The following is a 17418-nucleotide window of genomic DNA, read 5'->3' on the forward strand; positions in this document are numbered from 1 at the left end:
GAGTTTGTTTTCAAATATTACTGTGTCATTCAGGTTATGATATTTAGTCACTTGGTACAAGAAGGCCTCTCAGGAATGTTTTCAGGAGATTGGCTGACGTATTTTTTATTGGCGGAGGCGGCCTGCCATTGGCTGGAGGCGAGGGCGAGATTCTCTAAAGCCGGGCAATCGCTGGGGAGGACGCACGATTTGCATGATGCCGCTCCGACGTCGGTCCGCCGATTCTCCGGTTACCAGAGAATCGGTGGCCCCCCCTGGCGATTCTGCACGCGGGCCGAGTCGAGTGGACGCTGAGATAGGACGAGTCCCGCCAGCGCCGTTCACAGGTGCTCCTACTCGGCGGGACCTCGGCATCCATCCTGCGGGGGGGCAACCTGGTTGGGGGGGGGGGGGGGGGGGGGGGGGGGGGGGGAGGGGGGGCCCGACCCAGGAAGGGGGGGGGGGGGGCCTCCACCGTGGCCTGGTCCGCGTTCAGCGGGCTGGCTACTTCACGCCGGGCCCCCATAACTCTCCGCCATGTTGCGTCGGGGCCGGCACAGAGAAGGAAACTAGCACGTATGCTCGAGTTCGCACCGGTCGTAACGAGAATGTGCGAGTTCGCGTCGGCCACAACACGCATGCGCAGACTCGCGGCGCCCGTTTGATGCCGGTATTGGCAGCTGGAGCTGCGTGAATCGCTCCAGTGCTGTGCTGGCCCCGCTGGGTGCAGGAACGCAGCTCCTGGGGGCTTGTTGACGCCGTTGTAAAACGCAACGGCGTCAACACGTAGCCTCAGAATCAGAGAATCCCGCCCAGGATCTTCCGGTCCCGCTGGTGTTCACAGGGTTTTGCACACTCCTCATACTCTGCCGCCGGGAAACTCGCTGTGGGGGGTGGTTGCCATTGACGGGACAGGAAGATCCTGCCACTGGGAAAGGCTGGAAAATTTGGGCCATCCTGCTTATGTGGCAATAAATAAAAAAGGCAGGAAATATCCTGTCCAGATTTCATTTGAAGGTTTCCTTTTGTCGCAGAAAGGGGAGAGAATCTAAACTTGTTCATAGAATCCCTGCAGTGCAGAAGGAGGCCATTCGGCCCATTGAGTCAGCACAGACCCTTTGTGGTGGAACTCAGTCCAGATGAGGTCCTGGTTGGAGACAGCAACTTACAAAAATGCTGGAAATGAAGGACGTTGTGGCTGAATGGGCTTTCTGCTTCTAGACTGCTTGGCAGGCATTGAACAGAGACTTTGTAAAATCAAATCGGCTTCAAGGGATTGAGGAATGGTGGCCAGTGACTTGGTTACCGGGCAACTGGAGTTCTTTCCATTTGGTGTTAACACCGCAATGAGGGTTTCTCAGTTCTCAAAGGAATACGGAGATTTCAAAATAGTCACTCAAGACATAGAACATAGAACGATACAGCGCAGTACAGGTCCTTCGGCCCACGATGTTGCACTGACATGGGAAGTCAAAAACTAAAGGTCATCTAACCTACACTATGCCATTATCATCCATATGCTTATCCAATAAACTTTTAAATGCCCTCAATGTTGGCGAGTTCACTACTGTTGCAGGTAGGGCATTCCACGGCCTCACCACTCTTTGCATAAAAAACCTACCTCTGACGTCTGTCCTATATCTATTACCCCTCAATTTAAGGCTATGTCCCCTCGTGCTAGCCACCTCCATCCGCGGGAGAAGGCTCTCACTGTCCACCCTATCTAACCCTCTGATCATTTTGTATGCCTCTATTAAGTCACCTCTTAACCTTCTTCTCTCTAACGAAAACAACCTCAAGTCCATCAGCCTTTCCTCATAAGATTTTCCCTCCATACCAGGCAACATCCTGGTAAATCTCCTCTGCACCCGTTCCAAAGCTTCCACGTCCTTCCTATAATGAGGCGACCAGAACTGTACACAATACTCCAAATGCGGCCGTACCAGAGTTTTGTACAGCTGCAACATGACCTCATGGCTCCGGAACTCAATCCCTCTACCAATAAAGGCCAACACACCATAGGCCTTCTTCACAACCCTATCAACCTGGGTGGCAACTTTCAGGGATCTATGTACATGGACACCGAGATCCCTCTGCTCATCCACACTGCTAAGAATTTTACCATTAGCCAAATATTCCGCATTCCTGTTATTCTTTCCAAAGTGAATCACCTCACACTTCTGTACATTAAACTCCATTTGCCACCTCTCAGCCCAGCTCTGCAGCTTATCTATGTCCCTCTGTAACCTGCAACATCCTTCCACACTGTCTACAACTCCACCGACTTTAGTGTCGTCTGCAAATTTACTCACCCAACCTTCTGTGCCCTCCTCTAGGTCATTTATAAAAATGACAAACAGCAACGGCTCCAGAACAGATCCTTGTGGTACGCCACTCGTAACTGAACTCCATTCTGAACATTTGCCATCAACCACCACCCTCTGTGGCAATTATTCAATACAAATGAGCATAAGTGCTGCTTTGTTTATGCAAGAATCTGTAAATAGTGGTTACACTAATTGTTCAAGTTTTGTTTTATTGGAAACTCCCTTCCTCATCAGTAAATAAATGCACAAATATGCCACAAGAACAATGGCACATCTGAACAACTCCAGAATCACACAATATTCAGATGTGGGGTTCAGTGAAGATGGCAGGCAGCTTCATTAAGTAGCTTGATCAAGGTTGGATTGGCCACTCTGCTGAGGTTCCATACAGGACTGTTGGTATTGTGAGATGGCATCAAGTACGAGCCAAGCACATTCCCACAGCAGGACAGCAATGAAAAATGAAAGAGTCAGAGCAGACTCGCACTTGCATTTCTCCTGACAGTTGGTGATGAACTTGGTATTCATAGAACTGGAGAACAGATAAAATAACCCAGTGCAAGGTGACAACTGTGGATTAAAAAGGTCATGGCTTCCAAAAGAAATTTCAAACCACTTCCATTAACAAAATGTCAGTATATTGTCAGTATGATTGCCCTTCTTTAGCAATCATTAAGTCGTTAATTTCCTTCGATTAAATACATTAAAATATCAAGTTATAATACAATACTATCACCTTATTACCCAACAATTGATTGCAGTGGATTCCAATTTAAATCACTGCTTGCAACCCTTTTATACTTGTGAAACTATTTAAAATTAGATTCCAGCCTCATCAGCTGCAGCCTCATTTAACCCACTAACGTGCAACATTTCCAAATGCAAGATGTTTCTGGTATAAGGTGTTGCAGTGGTCACTCTTAAGCAATGCACAACAAAATCTACAAAGAGCTGTTACAGCACTGCAGACATCCCAGACCACATATAACAAAAAGACAAATCCGGATCTTCTCCTTGAGATGCTGGTGCAGCAATGTGTATTACATCATTGTGTATGCCAATCAGTAAAGAGTATTATGGTTCCTCCTATTGCACTTTGCTCTTGCCCAGTGTTAACTGAATTAGGTGTGCAAATGCTGAAGCAATGAAAAATATCCTGTGTCCTGGGAGATTCCAGAGGACATGGGCTGATGTATCTTATTTCTTCTTGTTTGGTGGACGGTACTTGGATGTTCTGTGCTCTTTTCTCTCAAATTTGTCATGTCCTTCCCTGTGGAGATAAATTAAGACGATAATTGTTTTAAAGTTACTCTATTCTGTTAGGCTCAGGGGCAAGATCCAAATGTAGAAATAAATGCCGAATGTCTCATGTTAAATATAAAATAGTTTACAGGTTAGTGTTATTTGTCACCTTCTAACCAGTCAAATTGGCCCTCGGTCTCTATTGCAAAGATCTCTGTAGGCATGGTTAAATTCTAGTGCAGGCAACTAAAGCATAAGCAAGTTGAAAAGTATTAAATAGAAATTATAACACAGAGGTAGACCATTTTGCCCAGCCAATCTTCATTTGTGTTTAGTTTCAATGAGCGGTAATAGCTCATATAATCCCATTTCATTTTATTCTCCCTCTCCTTCACCCATCTCACCTATTGTAAAGTGATGACAATCTGTTTCAATTAATGCATTTTACAATAATAAATGTCGCCACAGTCCCAGAGGCTGCTCTCCCCTTTTGCAAGATGACTGGAGGTGGTGATGTAACCAGAAGATCACCACACCTCAGGTGAGGGGCAAGGTTGAGAAGGCGGGGCATTCGTGAATGACCTCAGCCGGTACGGGAATTAAACCCTTGCTGTTGGCATCACTTGACATCACGAACCAGCTGTCCAGCCAAATGAGCTAACAGACTCCCTTTATTATCCCTGTATATCCTTAAAATAATTTTACTGCTCTGTGCTAAATCTCGTCTTTTGTCTGATATCTATGGCTTCTTGTTCTATACCTCGTAACCATGGTAAAGTTTCTGGTTCTATCTATTTTGTCTCAATCCTTTATCATTTTAAACATCTCCAGTTGGGATCATGCTGTAACCTTCTAAAGAATCCGGGAGATTTGTTTTAGTGTGGCTAGGTGTGGAGAATAATCAGTGGCAGAGGCGTTACTGATGGTGGTGGATTTGTGAAACGCTCCAAAAACTGAGGAAGCACCTGGAGATGGTCAACTGGAGAAAGACGGCACGGTGGCTAGCACTGCTGCCTCTCAGCTCCAGGGTCCTGGGCTCAATTCCGGCCTCGGTGACTGTATGGAGTTTGCACTTTCTTCCCCTGCCTGCGGATTAAGGGGATAGGGTGGAGGTATGGGCTTACATAGGGTGCTCCTTCCAAAGGCTGGTGAAGACTCGGTGGGCTGAATGGCCTCCTTCTGCACTGTAAATTCTATGATTCGAAGCTGTTAGTCAACCAAACGGGGATACGGGATCCATTGGATTCTTGGAGCAATGTAGACTATTTTCCATTAGTACTGTGATTTTGTGGGAATCTGTTGTGTTAAGTATAAAATGGGAATGAGCATCTATATTTAAAATATAAGTTTCTACTAAAATAAAATAGTATTCAGTCTCGTATAGCACTTTTAGTCATTTGTTACAATAAAAGTTTAAAATGTGAAATCTCAATGGGTCATCGTTCACCTAGTAATCGGAAGCTCTAATCTTTTGAAAAATTGTTGGTCTGTTTGGAAATCTTAACACTATAACCCTAAACTTGGTCACATGAGCCGGTTAGTAATTATGACTTAACCGATTATTAAACTCTCATTAACTGTGTTTTAAAGACAACTGAAAGGTAAAATATCACAAACTCTAGCTTGTGGCCCTTCACTACGTCACTTTTATTTCATTTGTGCATCTGCAAACAGGAATGAACATAGTGCTGAAGGTGCGAACTGAACAGAATTCTATACAGCATTTCATCATGGCTTTGACTGAATTGCCAACATGCATTAAGATTTGGTTTTCATTTTGCTGGCACTGGGTATGTTAAATCTCTTTAAGCTCTGCTTCTTCAATGTTCATTAATCCCAATCCCCCCCTCGTCTCCCAATCCCCCCCCCTCGTCTCCCAATCCCCCCCCTCGTCTCCCAATCCCCCCCCCTCGTCTCCCAATCCCCCCCCCTCGTCTCCCAATCCCCCCCCTCGTCTCCCAAACCCCCCCCCTCGTCTCCCAAACCCCCCCCCTCGTCTCCCAATCCCCCCCCTCGTCTCCCAATCCCCCCCCTCGTCTCCCAATCCCCCCCCTCGTCTCCCAATCCCCCCCCTCGTCTCCCAATCCCCCCCCTCGTCTCCCAATCCCCCCCCCCCTCGTCTCCCAATCCCCCCCTCGTCTCCCAATCCCCCCCTCGTCTCCCAATCCCCCCCTCGTCTCCCAATCCCCCCCTCGTCTCCCAATCCCCCCTCGTCTCCCAATCCCCCCCTCGTCTCCCAATCCCCCCCTCGTCTCCCAATCCCCCCCTCGTCTACCAACCCCTCTCGTCTACCAACCCCCCTCGTCTACCAACCCCTCTCGTCTACCAACCCCTCTCGTCTACCAACCCCACTCGTCTACCAACCCCACTCGTCTACCAACTCCTATTTTTTTCTTTTATGCAGTATTTTGTGCTTATTGATGTTCAATTTTGCCCACCATGGTTCTAGTGACTTGTAAATATACCTACAACTAACGCACTGTAACCTCTCCAATCTGGAACTCTGAAATTTGCAAACATTGGTTGTCCAGAATTTTTGTAGCAGGTCCCCACAGCTCTCAAGACAAGCTAACCATTACATCAAAATTGCTCTGGACCCACTGGATCAATACCGCCAACAGCAAATGGAGTACGGTGAGCCAAAAGTGCTCTTTAATCTAGAAAACATCTTTATCAATGGACCTGGAATGTTTGTGCACAGGCCAAAACTGTGACTGACTAATGTGCCCAGAGAGGAAAGAATGGAAGTTCATGCAGATGAACTGGGAAGGTGAATGACGGCTTCAAACTTTGCTGTGTTTCTGCTCCTGCTCTGTAGGTTCATTACCCAGAGTTGGCCACTCTGCTTTGCAAGCACCGCCAAAAGTCGAAGAGAGGTGTGTACACGTGTGTGTTGTTAGTGTGATGCAAAACGTTAAATGGTTTCGGTTTCATTTTTGGCTGTTATGAGCTTTGGTGCCTAGAAGTCTAAGTGGACCCATGGCTGAAAGATTATGTATCTGTGGGCACATAATATATAATGCACATTTTAATGAGATTTTACAACCCCTGAAGTTGAGAGATGTTGAAGAAAAAACAAAACATAGAAAAAAAACTGGAATGTTGCCGAACGACAATGGTCAAGTAACATAGATACACAGAAAAAGACAGAGAAAGCTCAGTGTGTGCCAGAGTGAAGACAGGAATTTTTCAGCTCTCTGAGAAAAGTGCAAGGCTAGTGGGGCAGTGATTAACTACAGTCAGTTTATAGGACTCAGTAACATGATCAGTTTAGCGGTGATGTTACTGAAATAGTGAGCTTAAAGTGCAGTCTCGAGTGGGACACATGTTGGATGAGAATCATCAAGTGAATGGTCAAGAATTCAAGGGAACCGCTTGCTTGTGTGCCAGTCCCAAGCAAGAAGCCTTTGTGTCAAGCTAGTGATAACACTCATTTGTGTGTCTGTGAAGATATTGCTGGGCAGAGGAATACTGGGAATTTAAATTATCTTATTGTGCTTGTACGTCTACCTTTCCAATTTTTTGCCTGGTGCAATATGCTTCTTTCCTACTTTAATAAATAGTTTATTCTTACTGTGAGAAAGCTCATCAACTCACTCCCGTGAATTTGTTCAGTAACTTGCCTTCACAGTTTTCAAACAAAAAGTAGGATCTATCAAGCAAGGTTTCACTCTGGGATTTGACTTGTTCAGTATAACACCAGCTGAGATTGTAACAGTGTGTGTATATGTGTGGAGCTGTTTATGCGTGTTAAAATGAGGTCACATTGGAAAATAGTTGGGAAGTAGCGATGTAGAAGGTACAGATTAGCTAATAACTTGAGATAACAGCAATAATCTTCAAATTCATACTGAGAATACATTACGATTTACAAGCTTCAAAGAACATTTCTAAAGGAATGCGTTGCTTAACAGTTGACGATGCTCAATTATTTCTGGGCCCCTGGGCATTAGCTCATATTTTTAAAGCCATGATGTGGAGATGCCAGCGTTGGACTGGGGTGAGCACTGTAAGAAGTCTTACAACACCAGGTTAAAGTCCAACATGTTTGTTTCAAACACAAGCTTTTGGAGCACTGCTCCTTCCTCAGGTCAAACATTCACCTGAGGAAGGAGCAGTGCTCCGAAAGCTAGTGTTTGAAACAAACATGTTGGACTTTAACCTGGCGTTGTAAGGCTTCTTACCATATTTTTAAATGAATGGTTTTGAAAACATGCACCGTGGTCACTTTACATTAGTTTTGGCATTTTTTTTGGTCTCAGTTTCCCATACTTGCGGCTAGATATTCTAACATTTTTCTATAATCCAGAAAATTCTAAAATCGAGAAATGCGTCGGGTCCCAAGCATTCGAGACTGGAGAAGTTGCAGTGTAATTCCTCAGCTGTTCTACAAAACCTGACCATACCACAACAACCCTCATCCCAATTTTGCATAATCTACTGAACTTTACAAACTTGCATTGAATTCCACATCTAGGTTGTTTAAGCAGACTAGAAACATTAAGGCTCTCAGGACTGAACCCTGGACATTCACGAAATACATCTCCAGTCTGACATCATTCCCTAACATAACCTCTCATTTGCACTCTTATTTTCAACCAATTTCCTATCCTCCTCAGAGTTTTGCCAAAGATGCACATTGTGTTAAGATAGTACAACAATCCTTTACCAAAAGCTTTCTGACATATATCATGCAGTATTTCAATGACCACTTGGGGTGTCACTTCCACACAAAAAAATCCATACAGCAGATAAATTGAAAGTTTATTTTCCAAAAACATGCGGTTGACACACCAGATTATTTTCCCTATGATTAATTCTATTATTTTATTGGTTCCACCTAAGCATATAGAGCTGTGTCAGCACATGTATTGTACACACACAGTTGGCACTGGTTTATTTTTTAGCCAACTGAAAATAGTTTTCAAAATAGTCAAAAAAATAAAACATTTTTTGAAATAATAAGTATTCCAGTATCAAAACTCTGTTGTGAAATATATTATGTTGGGATACTTAAACACATTGCTGTATGGCAAAATGCAGAGATGCATGCCTTCATTTATTTGATCAGCCTTTAAACTTTGTTTTGGTAGTGGACAAGACCCCAAAGCATGTTAGGAAACTGGATGAGAAGCCCCGACCATATTAAAACAAACAAACTTTATTTTTAACACAGGACCAATTACATTAACATCACAGAAAATAGCTTACAATCAACAGTTAAACAACTCTTGACAATAAAAGGAAATACTTTAACTTATACTTTCTCTATCTTCAATTAAGCAAAGCCCATTCCAGGTCAAAAAACACTTGTAAATAAAGTTAGCAAACACAATGATACTTGCCATCCTCCATGTACAGAGTTATTTTCAGCAAAAGAGAGACCTTTTCAGACAAGTTACAAGTCCTTCTGTCATGAGCAGACTAAAAGCTAAATCGCCTGCACAGATCTGGCTCTTCCCATTAATTACATTATCGCGATCCCACTAACTGTCTTATGCCATCTCACCAAGGCTAAGCACCCCCGTCCATTATCTAAACCCTACGGAACCTTGTTTCTATAAACAAAAGCCCATTAATCCTATACAGGCAAACAGGGAATGCAGCAAAGGTTTACCAGGCTGATTCCTGGAATGGCAGGACTGTCATATGAGGAGAGACTAAATCAGTGAGGTTTATATTCATTGGAGTTTAGAAGAGTGAGAAGGGATCTCATAGAAATTTACAAAATTCTAGCAGGGTAGATTCAGAAAGAATGTTCCCGATGGTGGGGAGTCCAGAGCTTGGGGTCATAGTTTGAGGATAAGGGGTAAACCCTTTAGGACTGAGGCGAGGAGAAATGTCTTCACCAGAGAATGGTGAATCTACCACAGAACGTAGTTGAGACCAAAATGTTGTGTAATTTCAAGAAGGAATTAGATATAGCTCTTGGGGCTAAAGGGATCAAGGGATATGAGGGGAAGACAGGATCAGGGTATTGAACTTGATGATCAGTGAATGATGGAGCAGATCGAAGGGCCAAATGGCCTTCTCTTGCTTCTATTTTTCTATGTAATTAAATGGTTAGAATCAAGACAACTTTGAATTACATCCCAGCTGGTAAACTGGTGTTCCTACCTAAAGCATCTCTGGCAGTAGAGGTCTCCATCACAATCACGACAACGGAGCACAGCATCACTATTGCAGATACAGCACCAAGGTAGTTCCTCATCACTGTCTGATGGCTCAGCAAATGGCTCAGTGGATGGAGAACGTAGCTGACAGACACAAATTGTAATTTCACATTTAGTAAACAAATTTGATACTTTTAGCATTAGAAAACATACAAAGGCACATCACAAGAATGCTATCAAACAAAATCTGGCATCAAGTCACACAAGGCATATTAGAATAGATGACCTAAATCTGAGATGTAGGTTTTAAATAGTGTCTTAATGAAGGGGAGGGGATTCAGAGACAGTGAAGTTTAGGTACGGAATTATAGAGCTCACAGCATAAACGACTGCCAATTATGGAATGACCAAAATCAGTGATCCAAAAAAGGATGGGAGTTGAGAGGCACAGACATTGTGAAGAGTTATAGGGTAAGAGTTCGGGAGGGTCAAGGCCATGGAGAAAATTTGAAGCAAGGATGAGAATTTAACAGTGGGTAAGATAAGTAGCACAAAAGACATATTACTTCAAAAAATAATAGTATGCACCATATTCATTTATTTAACAATAGAGCTGTTCTATACTTTGCTTACACCATATTTAGAAGATCAGAGCCGGGATTCTCCTTTCCAGGGACTAAGTCCCCATTCCGGCAGGAAAACCGGCGCCAACAACTCCGGTGTCAACGGGCTCCCAAGGTGAGGAATTCTTACCTGTTTCGGGGGCTAGGTGGACGCTGGAGGGGTGGGCGCCACTCCAGCTGGCCCCGAAGGGACTGCGTAAGTTCACGCATGCGCGGAACAGCCGTCGTGATCTTGCGCATGCGCAGAACGGCCGACGTGATTCTGCGCATGTGCAGACAGGCCGTCATATTTAGGCACATGCGCAGGGGGTTCTCTTCTCCACGCCGGCCATGGCGGAGCCCTACAGGAGCCGGCACGGAAGAAGTGCCCCCACGGAACAGGCCCACCCGCAGATCGTGGCCCCCACCGCCTCCGGGTCGGATCCACCCCCCCCCCCCCCCTCCCGGAGGACTGCCCACGCCGACTTACCTGCCAAGACCCGCCACATGGGACCATGCGTAATCCACGCCGGCGGGACTGGCCAAAAACGGACGGCTGCTCGGGACCTGGAGAATTGCCAGGGGTGCTGCTGCCAATGGCCCTCGACCGGCATGGTGTGAGGCCCACCCCACCCGAAAAACGGCGCCGGTGAATGCGGCAGCCGGCATCGGGGTGGGATTTGCGCCGCCGCCCCCCCCCCCCCCCCCCCCCCCCCCCCCGGGATTCCCCGACCTGGCCCGGGGGGGGGGGGGGGGGGGGGGGGGGTCGGAGAATCCCACCCCGTATGTTAATGAAAGGAATCTGTTGTGAGCAATTTTTGCCAGTGTTACACAATTAAGCAGTAAGAGTTCCTGGTAGGAGCCAGGAAGGGTACAGTCTTCATTTACAATCATAGATTTAACATACAGATTATCCTGCAGGACAACATTTTTCAAAATTGTTTATGATTTGCTCCAGGTTGGAAAGGCTCAATTCTCTCTTTTGTCCGGGGAATTGCTAATACAGCCAACTTGTCTGTCCACTGGAATTTGAAGATGGATTCTTCAAGTCATTTAATAAGATTTGCTACTTGGACTGGTAGATTTCAAATTTCACTCAACATGCACACCTAAAAGTGATCTGAACAAGCTAATGCATCAAAGTAAGTGCAACAGTTAGGTTGGAAGGGATAAGCAACGCACCGCACCTGAATCAAATTTAATGTGCTGGACATGCATTTATAAAATGTAATTATCCCTGGTTTATTCATTGTTCAGAAACTACTAGCTTGTATGGCATATATTTTTACATATTTCCCTCTTTCCTCCTATCACTTCACATCAGACAGTAGGCCAGGCTGACACTTGCTTCCTCACCTCTGTAGTGCCAAGGATGACACTCTCAACCCGACAGGGGGCTCAGTGACTCTTTTGAAATGACATATATGACTTGGGGGGGGGGGGGCATGGTAGTCAGATGCCTACATTCCATCAGTTACTTATAGGGTCTTTAAATATTTAATTCACTAAAAAAAATTAAAAGTCTAAGTTAAATCGTTAAAGGGTAAAAATACTCAAAATCGTGTGATAGAATAAAGATATTATTTTATACATGATACTGTAAGTTAAGCGAGTCAAGACTTGGGTTGCAAATCAGACAGTGAAACTTGAAATATGTAAAAAGAAATTGTAAAAAAGATAATATTTGGTCCATAAAAGTGTCAGTTATCAGTTGTTGATGTGTTCAACAGGAGCTGAAGGATCTCCTACAGGGCTATCTGTGTAACAAGGCATCCTATTAATCTTTTCATTCTTGTTGGCCAAACCTACTGCACTTTTCCCTTCTTTTTCACTGTCCCCATACCACTCATTCTGGCCCTCTGGTCAACACTCAAGAGCCACTTAATGGAAGGACATCTGATCACGACCTCAAAGAATAAGGTTTCATTCTAGTCAGAAATCACACAATGGCCAAGATTGGGAAATGCACAAACTCGATCATTCCTTGAACCCTTAATTATTTTCAATTGATAAAATAAGTCCTCGTGGATCAGAATGGAAAATGATTTAAATGTCACATGCTATTTCCAGAAGTTCAGGAAGGGAACCCATGTCCTTAGAGACAATGTTTGGTCCACCTGAGAGACTACATGATTTCTGTGAAATCTGCTGTGTTCAAAACTGCTGTGTGAGCAGTTAGCAGAATTTGGTTCATGGTTACCATTCACCAACATCTAATGTGCAGCAAATCAATTAAATAATGGAAATTCTGGGCAGCCCGGTGGCACAATGGATAGCACTGCTGCCTCACAGCGCCGAGGTCCCAGGTTCGATCCCGGCCCTAGATCACTGTCCGTGTGGAGTTTGCACATTCTCCCAGTTTTTGCCTGGGTTTCGTCCCCACAACCCAAAAAAGATGTGCAGAGTAGGTAGATTGGCCACGCTAAATTCTGGCCACATTAAACTGCCCCTCAATTGGAAAAATTAATTAGATGCTCCAAATTTATTTTTTTGAAAAATAATGGAAATTCAATTAGGGAGAACATCAGTGAAGAGATAATTGACTAAGATCCATGGTTGCCAAACATTGTGATCAAGGACTGGAACCAGTTGGATCTGTGGCACCCCCTTTCTACGTCCTCCAGAAGACACTTGGTATTGAGAAATTGGATTTGTTTTTTTTTAAACCCCAAAAAAGGGAATTCAGTACTTGGATAAGCAGTTATTTGATAAATTTGAGGAATGGAAAATAGGTGAATTTGCATGTTCAAAGTAGGGACTTAAAACTGTTCCCATATTTAGAGCGAGTGCTAGCAAATATTGTAGGTCTACTATGCCGCAAGAACAAGCCTCAACTCCAACACAGAGGCACATGCACTACTGCAATAATGTGCCCTAGCCTTTTTTATACCAGCTTCAAATTGCAAATGCTAAAGGAGAAAGGAAAGGATTTGCATTTATATATCACCTTTTGCAACGCAAGAAATGTTTGATGATTGAGTGATAAATATTGGCCACAAAATCTCCTGCTCTAGTTTTAAATCGTTAAAGGAGCATTGTCCACTAGAGGGCGAACAAGGCCTCAGTTTAATCTGACTGATGGCACGCCTCCAATAGTCCAGGACTTCCTCAGTACTACGCTGAAGCCTCAGCCCAAATCATGTGCTGGAGTCTTTACAACAGGGTTTGAACCTGTAACTTCTAAATAAGAGGTGGAAGAGCTAAGGCTATCACCTTCGGAGTAAGAAGAGATGTTGGATTTATTACCCCCTCGGTGAAATAAGAAACGTCAGAGTAAATTACCAAGAAAGTTAATTAAATTGGACACTACAAATGGGTTAAGGATCAATTGGATGAACTATTATAGAGAAATACAGCACAGAACAGGCCCTTCGGCCCACTATGTTGTGCCGAACTTTTGCCCTAGGTTAATCATAGAATTTTGGACACTAAGGGCAATTTTTCATGGCCAATCCACCCAACCTGCACATCTTTGGACTGTGGGAGGAAACCGGAGTACCCGGAAGAAACCCACGCACACACGGGGAGGATGTGCAGACTCCACACAGACAGTGACCCAAGTCGAAATCGAACTTGGGACCCTGGAGCTGTGAAGCAATTGTGCTATCCACAATGCTACCGTGCTGCCCTTAAGAAGAAGTTAATCTACACTCCATTATTCTACCCTAATCCATGTACCTATCCAATAGTCGCTTGAAGGTCCCTAATTTTTCCGACTCAACTACTTCCACAGGCAGTGCATTCCATGCCCCCACTACTCTCTGGGTAAAGAACCTACCTCTGACATCCCCTCTACATCTTCCACCATTTATCAAATTTATGTCCCCTTATGATGGTGTGTTCCACCCGGGGGAAAAGACTCCGACGGTCTACTCTCTCTATTCCCCTAATCATCTTATAAACCTCTATCAAGTCGCCCCTCATCCTTCTCCGTTCTAATGAGAAAAGGCCTAGCACCCTCAACCTTTCCTCGTATGACCTACTCTCCATTCCAGGCAACATTCTGGTAAATCTCCTTTGCACCTTTTCCAAAGCTTCCACATCCTTCCTAAAATGAGGCAACCAGAACTGCACACAGTACTCCAAATGTGGCCTGACCAAGGTTTTGTACAGCTGCATCATCACCTCACGGCTCTTAAATTCAATCCCTCTGCTAATGAACGCTAGCACACCATCGGCCTTCTTCACAGCTCTATCCACTTGAGTGGCAACTTTCAAAGATCTATGAACATAGACCCCAAGATCTCTCTGCTCCTCCACATTGCCAAGAACGCTACCGTTAACCCTGTATTCCGCATTCATATTTGTCCTTCCAAAATGGACACCCTCACACTTGTCAGGGTTAAACTCCATCTGCCACTTCTCAGCCCAGCTCTGCATCCTATCTATGTCTCTTTGCAGCCCTCCTCACTATCCACAACTCCACCAATCTTTGTATTGTCTGCAAATTTACTGACCCACCCTTCAACTCCCTCATCCAAGTCGTTAATGAAAATCACAAACAGCAGAGGACCCAGAACTGATGCCTGCGGTACGCCACTGATAACTGGGCTCCAGGCTGAATATTTGCCATCCACCACCACTCTCTGTCTTCTATCGGTTAGCCAGTTTGTTATCCAACTGGCCAAATTTCCCACCATCCCATGCCTCCTTACTTTCTGCACAAGCCTACAATGGGGAACTTTATCAAATGCCTTACTAAAATCCATGTACACTACATCCCCTGCTTTACCTTCATCCACATGCTTGGTCACCTCCTCAAAGAAGTCAATAAGACTTGTAAGGCAAGACCTACCCCTCACAAATCTGTGCTGACTATCCCTAATCAAACAGTGTCTTTCCAGATGCTCAGAAATCCTATCCCTCAGTACCCTTTCCATTACTTTGCCTACCACCGAAGTAAGACTAACTGGCCTGTAATTCCCAGGGTTATCCCTATTCCCTTTTTTGAACAGGGGCACAACATTCGCCACTCTCCAATCCTCTGGTACCACCCCTGTTGCCAGCGAGGACGAAAAGATCATTGCCAACGGCTCTGCAATTTCATTTCTTGCTTCCCATAGAATCCTTGGATATATCCCGTCAGGCCCGGGGGACTTGTCTATCCTCAAGTTTTTCAAAACGCGCAACACATCTTCCTTCCTGACAAGTATCTCCTCGAGCTTATCAGTCTGTTTCACACTGTCCTCTCCAACAATATGGCCCCTCTCGTTTGTAAATACTGAAGAAAAATACTTGTTCAAGACCTCTCCTATCTCTTCAGACTCAATACACAATCCCCCACTACTGTCCTTGATCAGACCTACCCTCGCTCTAGTCATTCTCATATTTCTCACATATGTGTAAAAGGCCTTGGGGTTTTCCTTGATCCTACCTGCCAAAGATTTTTCATGCCCTCTCTTAGCTCTCCTAATCCCTTTCTTCAATTCCCTCCTGGCTATCTTGTATCCCTCCAGCGCCCTGTCTGAACCTTGTTTCTTCAGCCTTACATAAGTCTCCTTCTTCCTCTTAACAAGACATTCAATCTCTCTTGTCAACCATGGTTCCCTCACTCGACCATCTCTTCCCTGCCTGACAGGGACATACATATCAAAGATATGCAGTACCTGTTCCTTGAACAAGTTCCACATTTCACTTGTGTCCTTCCCTGACAGCCTATGTTCCCAACTTCTGCACTTCAATTCTTGTCTGACAGCATTGTATTTACCCTTCCCCAATTGTAAATCTTGCCCTGTTGCACGCACCTATCCCTCTCCATAACTAAAGTGAAAGTCACAGAATTGTGGTCACTACCTCCAAAATGCTCCCCCACTAACAAATCTATCACCTGCCCTGGTTCATTACCAAGTACTAAATCCAATATGGCCTCCCCTCTGGTCGGACAATCTACATACTGTGTTAGAAAAGCTTCCTGGACACACTGCACAAACACTACCCCATCCAAACTATTTGATCTAAAGAGTTTCCACTCAATGTTTGGGAAGTTTAAGTCACCCATGACTACTACCCTGTGACTTCTACACCTTTCCAAAATCTGTTTTCCAATCTGTTCCTCCACATCTCTGCTGCTATTGGGGGGCCTATAGAAAACTCCCAACAAGGTGACTGCTCCTTTCCTATTTCTGACTTCAACCCATATTACCTCAGTAGGCAGATCCCCCTCAAGCTGCCTTTCTGCAGCTGTTATACTATCTCTAATTAACAATGCCACCCCCCACCTCTTTTACCATCCTCCCTAATCTTGTTGAAACATCTATAACCAGGGACCTCCAACAACCATTTCTGCCCCTCTTCTATCCAAGTTTCCGTGATGGCCACCACATCGTAGTCCCAAGTACCGATCCATGCCTTAAGTTCACCCACCTTATTCCTGATGCTTCTTGCATACACACTTCAACCCATCTCCTTGCCTGCAAGTACTCTCCTTTGTCAGTGTTACCTTCCCCACTGCATCACTACGTGCTTTGGCGTCCTGAATATCGTCTTTCTTAATTGCTGGACTACAAATCCGGTTCCCATTCCCCTGCCAAATTAGTTTAAACCCCCCCGAAAAGTACTAGAAAACCTCCCCTCCAGGATATTGGTGCCCCTCTGGTTCAGATGCAACCCGTCCTGCTTGTACAGGTCCCACCTTCCCCAGAATACGCTCCAATTATCCAAATACCTGAAGCCCTCCCTCCTACACCATTCCTGCAGCCACGTGTTTAACTGCACTCTCTCCCTATTCCTAGCCTCGATATCACATGGCACCGGCAACAAACCAGAGATGACAACTCTGTCTGTCCTGGCCTTTAACTTCCAGCCTAACTCCCTAAACTTGTTTATTACCTCCACACCCTTTTTCCTACCTACGTCATTGGTACCAATGTGCACCACGACTTCTGGCTGCTCACCCTCCCCCTTCAGGATCCTGAAGACACGATCCGAGACATCCCTGGCCCTGGCACCCAGGAGGCAACATACCTTTCAGGAGTCTCACTCGCGACCACAGAATCTCCTATCTATTCCCCTAACCATTGAATCTCCTATTACTATTGCTTTTCTATGCTCCCCCCTTCCCTTCTGAGCCCCAGAGCCAGACTCAGTGCCAGAGACCTGGCCGCTGGGGCCTTCCCCCGGTAGGTCATCCCCCCCCCAACAGCATCCAAAACGGTA

General features: G+C 45.0%; 1 protein-coding gene across 2 annotated transcripts in view; it reads right to left on the reverse strand.

The window, feature by feature from the left end:
- Positions 1-2495: 2495 nt before the first annotated feature.
- zfyve19 (zinc finger, FYVE domain containing 19) overlaps positions 2496-17418 on the reverse strand; it is a 40221-nt gene continuing 25298 nt past the window's right edge. For both annotated transcript variants that reach the window (XM_038783396.1, XM_038783388.1), the window contains exons 10-11: positions 9666-9805; positions 2496-3576 (exon numbers count right to left, since the gene is read on the reverse strand). In XM_038783396.1, the coding sequence (XP_038639324.1) occupies positions 3504-3576; positions 9666-9805 (213 nt within the window). In that variant the 3' untranslated portion in view covers positions 2496-3503. The remainder of the gene's footprint in view (positions 3577-9665; positions 9806-17418) is intronic.

This window comes from Scyliorhinus canicula, chromosome 2 (genome assembly GCF_902713615.1).
Source record: "Scyliorhinus canicula chromosome 2, sScyCan1.1, whole genome shotgun sequence".
NCBI classification, from domain to species: Eukaryota; Metazoa; Chordata; class Chondrichthyes; order Carcharhiniformes; family Scyliorhinidae; genus Scyliorhinus; species Scyliorhinus canicula.